This window comes from Cervus elaphus, chromosome 22, assembly GCF_910594005.1.
Source record: "Cervus elaphus chromosome 22, mCerEla1.1, whole genome shotgun sequence".
Classification (NCBI taxonomy): domain Eukaryota; kingdom Metazoa; phylum Chordata; class Mammalia; order Artiodactyla; family Cervidae; genus Cervus; species Cervus elaphus.
This window is the reverse complement of record NC_057836.1, coordinates 16,403,402-16,409,401: the sequence shown is the minus strand read 5'-3', so window position 1 is coordinate 16,409,401 and position 6,000 is coordinate 16,403,402. Positions and strand designations below refer to the sequence as shown.

At 47.2% G+C, this 6,000-nt stretch overlaps 1 protein-coding gene across 1 annotated transcript in view; it reads left to right on the top strand.

The window, feature by feature from the left end:
• The first annotated feature begins 268 nt into the window (after window positions 1–268).
• LPCAT3 (lysophosphatidylcholine acyltransferase 3) overlaps window positions 269–6,000 on the top strand; it is a 33,344-nt gene continuing 27,612 nt past the window's right edge. Inside the window, exon 1 of the mRNA XM_043881186.1 lies at window positions 269–515. Within this exon, the coding sequence (XP_043737121.1) occupies window positions 371–515 (145 nt within the window). The 5' untranslated portion in view covers window positions 269–370. The remainder of the gene's footprint in view (window positions 516–6,000) is intronic.

Sequence of the window (6,000 nt, the reverse complement as noted above, 5' to 3'; positions counted from 1 at the left end):
CGACTCCTCCCCCGAGCTGTTAGAACTGAGTTGTACAGTCCTCCGCCGCCGGCTTCTTACTTTTCCAATCGCGGGTCTGGTTCCCTGTTCCAAGCCCCGCCCCCGGCCTGCCCCGCGTTCTTTCCCGGGCCGAGTCACCTTTGCCTTACAAATATGAGGCCCCGCCCCCGGCCTACCTTGCCGCGTGAGGCCCCGCCCCCGGCCCGGGCTGACCAATGACCGGCTGAGTCCGGAGCCTCTGGGCGGGTCTGCAGCCAATGCGCACGCCGTGGGCGGGCTCCGGGCCGGAATTGGGGGTGAAGCTCAAGCGCTGTGCCCACATTCGGGGCGCGCGGAGCAGAGGGGTCCCTGGGGGACGCCCGGAGCTAAGATGGCGTCCGCAGCCGAGGGGGACATGGAAGCGGAGCTGACGAGGGGGCTGCGGTGGGATTTCCAAGACCTGAGCCTTAACAAGTTGGCGACGTCCCTGGGCGCGTCAGAACAGGCGCTGCGGCTCATCATCTCCATCTTCCTAGGTAAGGACCCCTCGCAGAGTCCCCGGGAGACGGGGATGTGACCTCACCGTCTTCTCGGAGCCACGGGGAGGGCTTTTCGGGGTGCGGATGTGAATCCTCGCACACACCAACCAGCTGTGGAGAGGAAGATGACACTATTCTGGAGTCTGGGGGCACTGTACCCTCTGAACCTCTTCTCCTTTCCCTTCGACCCCTCTTGTACCCTTCTGGCCCCTCATTGGGCGCCACCACCCTCATCCTGTCATGCTCTGCCCTGTGTCCCCACGACCTGTCCTTATTTGTCTCTCTCTTGAGTTCTACTCTCTGTCCATGTGTACTGCTGTTATTAATATCAACCCTCAGACACGCGCGCTTCTCATTGGCAGGTATAGGCTTCCTAACTTAGATATTTTAGTCCTATGGACCCGTTCAGCCCCATACTCCATGCTTGCATATTCTGTGTCTCTTGTGTGCATTGCCAGCTTGTATTACACTCTCGTCTTTTTGTCCCGTTTCTAATTTCTTCTTTTAACCATACTGCTTTTTCTGGTCATTAGCCACCCACCTGTCATTTACCGTGGAATATCATTTTAGTACTGGGCTTGGAAAACAGGGTTGGCAAGCCCTTAAAAACTATTCACGCTACCCCAAGCGTGTTTTACACACGTGGTTCAAAGGATGTGGTGTATTTGCATTTATGTCCCAACAAACCCTATTGTAACTGGTTTATGGGCTTTTTTACTGCATCCTTCCTCTATGGTTTTTTTAATAGCCAAGCAGCATGGCATGGTAAGAAAAAAAAAAGTGTGTGGACTTGGAGGGCAAAAAAATCAGTCCTGCTGCGCACAAACTGGGATGCTGGGCAAACCACTTAACTTCTCTGGGCCTTTAGATGAAATGAGCATAATAATGCCTATCTGATAGGACTGCTATAAAGTCTGGTAGGAATTCAAAGGTCATAAGCTGATATTAAATATTTGAGTAGTTGGAAGGCTTTATGAAGGTTACGGAACTTTAGCTAGGAGAGTAGGGGTGGTGAAGAATTAAACACACCAGACTTGAGGGGGAGGATGGGTGCAGGAGCAGGTCTGAACCACAAGAAATTTGAGATAAATTTGGGCAGATGTGGAAAGCCTTAAATGCTGGTATGTAATATCACCTAAAGGGTGCTAATACGATCCAGATAATGGGAAAGGCATTAATTCATATTTAAACAACCTTGGGTAATATCATTGTCATTTGCCCATAGCACATCAAGCCAAGATACTATTTCTGTCTTCCAGATAAAGATCACCTTTACCTTCTCTTGTAGAATTACAAAATTTTAGAGGTGGCAGGAACATTAGGTTGTGGAACTTATTTGCTGTCACCCAGATCTAACCCAAATTTATTAGTACTTCAATCTAGGGTTCTTTGCACCACACCAGCTTTGAACTTCCTACTTCTTCACCCTTGTTTCCAGGCCCAGTTATTTGTTGGGATTATAATTGACAATTAAGAGTGTTTACATTTCATTCATTAGGAAGTCAGCTGTTGATGTCTCAACTATAAATGGAGATTGTAACACAAGGAGCAACAAATTATAAGGGACAACCTGTTAAATGGAGCTGCGGCTAGAATTAGGCTTGGAATCTGTCTTTTTAGTGGTGACATAATCAAATACAGCCTACACACTTGTAGTGGACGACTGTGTACTATCATGGGGCATACACCTGTCTAGAAAGTTGTTTTCTCCATAGCCTACCCCTCTAACCTCATCCTCTCATTACCACCAAGCATCAAGGTAATAAAAACTTAGTATAATACATCCATCACACTCCTGAGCCCCTTTGCCCATCCTACCATGGCCCACATCCCCCCTTCCTAGCCCACATGTGTCATTGCCTTCAGTAACTCATAGTATATCTAATTTTTAGGTCAATTTGGGTTCACATTGACCCCCAAATTGATCAGGCCTAAGTTTCACACATGGATGTATAGGATTGTATTTTCTAGGTTTATGTTACATACATATACAGAAACATACATTGATAAGCTTGTTGACAAGTACATGGAAGAAAGGGTGCATTTTTCTGGTTGTAAATATGCTTCTCCTACAAAAGTATCATCACTTCTGTGTATTGTAACCTAGAAACCAGTAGCCTTTCAGCAATGGAGTTCCTGAACCACCTCTCCTGGGGAACTGGGATACTGGAGGAAATCCTTGTCTGAGGTACCGAAAGGCCTGTAGTTGGAAACAATTTCTGACTCACTTTCTACTAACGAGATTAATTTTGGTTAAAAGCACTGAAATGCAGGTCCCCTGAAGGAAGAGTAGGGTATATCAGACATTCACATTTTAAAGGGATAAAATATGAGTGTCTCACTGTTTTAGTTAGATAGTCTCATTACTGGTTCCCTAACATCTTTCCCTGTTTGAGTTGTGTGCTGATCTTGATCTACCCAGCATTAGCCCTCAAACCTTTTGAACTGGGGCCCATGGTGAGAAATAACATTTTACATCATGACCCAGTAAACACACAGATGTATACTTGCATTGGAAACAGAAGTTTCAGGAAACATTACTCATCCTGAATATAAGTAGTGTGCTTAGCTATTTTCTATTTTATTTTTTAGTATCATTTTTAACCTACTAAATTGATTTCAAAACCCACTAATGGATTACAGCAAGCAGTTTTAAAACTCCTGAGTTAGAGGCTGTAATTTTTTGATATTAGGTGCTGCAAGGAAAGGGTGGGTTTATGAGCACTGCTGCACTGGAGAATTTCAAACAGGCAGAGGACGCTGTCAAGAGGGGCATGTGTGTGTCTGTCTTGCGTCTGATTGCCAGGAGTTTGGTGGAAGATAAATTTTGCTGTGAGCTCTGGTGCTGGCAGATGCCACTGGAAAACATCTCCAGTTCAACAACTCAGGTCTCCTCGTTCCTCAGCATAATTAGCAACACGAATTGTTCCAAATAAATTCAGCAAGATGTACCTGTTATGGGTGAAGCACTGTGCTTGGCCCTGCAAAGGAGTGGGCAGTGGTACAGGATGAGTAATGGGGCTGGGCACCCGAAGGTATGACCTGTGGTCTGCTGGGGGCAGGGAACAGGCACGCGAGAAGTACTCTCGTAACCATAATAACAGGCGGCACTCTAGGTGCTGGCAGAGCTTCCCAGAGTTTTAGGAGGTTTAACGACTGGACCTTTAATGAACTTTGAAAGTCAAATAGGGTTTCAGCAGACTGAGATGGTGAGGAATAGGGACTAAGGCAAGGATGTGTGGTGACACATTCCAGGAACAGGAAAGACTGGAAATGTAGGTTGTGGATCCTTGAAAGCCAAGGGAAGACGTGTGTGCTTACTGAAGCGGGTGATCAGGAGCCATCGCAGATACTTGAAAGGGGAGCGATGGGCCAGCACTGTCCTGGGAGCGGATCCAGGAGTACAGAGTAGTTTGGAAGATAGATTCCGTGACTACTTTTCATCTACACAGCTGCACGCACCAGAAACCAGGCTTATCAGCACCCCCCTCACTCTGCCCTCACCCCAATCACCGAGTTCTATCAGCACCACCTCCAAATTGTGCCTCAGATACACTCCTTCCCTCCATCATCACAGCCACTGACCATCTGTCACCAAAACTGCCCGAATAGCCCCTGGACAGGTCTCTATAGTTTCTTCCTGTCCACCCAGTCCATTCTCCCTGGCTCAGCCAGGGTGACCCGTCCCCATCCCTCTCTTGGCTGAGCCCCCACCAGGGGTTGCATATACCCCTGGGAATCTCCCACTCCAGTTTCAACCCGAGCAAGTTCACAGCCTTGTGGCCACGTGGCCTTGCCCCAGCTCCTCAGAAAAGGCATCAGGCCCTTTGCACCTGAGCCATGGTACCTGCTGATCCGGCTGCCAAGAGCACTCTGTGCTCATTACCCACCTCACCGAGCCTTTTCCTCTTTCGGGCCTCAGTTCAGATTGTCACTTCCTCGCAGAGTCCTTGCCTGCCTCTCATTTTAAATTATGTGACCTGTTGTACTTTCTCCTCCAGACTGAAATCCCCTTCTGAGTGAGTACACATGCCAACACATGATTATGTATTTGCAGATGAGGGCAGCAGTCGTTTAAGTTCTGTTCATCAGTTGAATACAGTACCTGCCTTGTGGAAAAGGCCCAATAGATATTTGCTGAATAAGTGAAAGTGTGGATGAATGACTTGACAACTGATTGCCTGAAAGAGAAAGAAGTATAATAGTTGGGAAAAAACAAAAAAACAAGCTCAGTTCTTCTGCCAGGGGAGCTGAAAAGGTGACGGTGACTTTCACAGATGTGGAGAGGTCAAGTGAGAGTTAGATGTTGTTCAGTGCCAGGGAATGACCTAGTTTGGGGACTGGCTTTTAGGTTCCAAGGGCACCTCCGGCTTGTCTTGTGAAGCCTAGTCTTGAGCTTGAAAACTGTTGATAAGGGTTGATAACAGTTAGTTTTAGAAGTCAATACTGGAGAAGGGAATGGCTACCCACTCCAGCATCCTTGCCTGGAAAATCCCATGGACAGAGGAGCCTAGGGGGCTATAGTCCATGGTGTCACAAAGAGTCAGACACGACCCTACTAACACATTTCACTTTTCAGTGGTATCATAATTGAATCAGGGAGGGACTGAAATGCCACAGAGATGCTTACAGAGAGGGAAGAGAATAAAGTGTATTGATAATGGCATTGGTAGCTGACATTTATAAAGTGCTCAACAGTACCCCGCCTGGCCTGCCAATTACCCCTAAGTTATGTACAGTCCTCTTATTAGCTGCCTCGTGCAGATAGGAAGCTGTGACCTCCAGCTCATACCCGTTTCTGCCCACCTCTGAAACCCCTGCTCTTTACCATCTCGGGACTGGGAGGAGCGTGTGGGATGGGAAAGACAAAGGCCCTTGGTATCCTCTACTTTTTACTTTCGACATGGCTGAACCAAGATGTAATCAGCATGTTAGGTAACTCTCAGCAGCCAAAGATGGCATCAGCCAAATGGAGCAGATGGCCACCCCACCTAGCACAAGCTCCTCCTTCAGGCTTGACCATGACTACGGCTTGACTGGTAGACTCGTCTAAAGTGGCACTTGAGGGTGAGGACTGTTTCCTTGGAGCTTCAGAATCAGCACCACTATGGTTAGCAACCTTTAAAATCAAAGGAGGTCCTACAGTTCAGCTCCCTTTGGACCAGAGTCAGGCCTGGCCCTTCACAACTAAATCCGTCATTCAGGGCAAAAAGCTTTTTTTTCTTTCAAGTAGCAAAATGAAGAGCCCACAGCTAGGCGCAGTGGAAACTGAGCAACATTAATGAGACAAATGAGACTTCTGACCGTAATACAAAGCACGGTCCAAAAATCCTATGACTGTGAAGTGAGGAGGTTGTCCTAAAGACTTTCAAGGCCTTGTCTCGTCCCAAAAGGCTAGGTCCATTCTTCATTTTAGACTTTTATCTTTATTCTAATTCATGGCCACAAATTTCATCATAACCTAAAGCTTCCTGTTGGGATT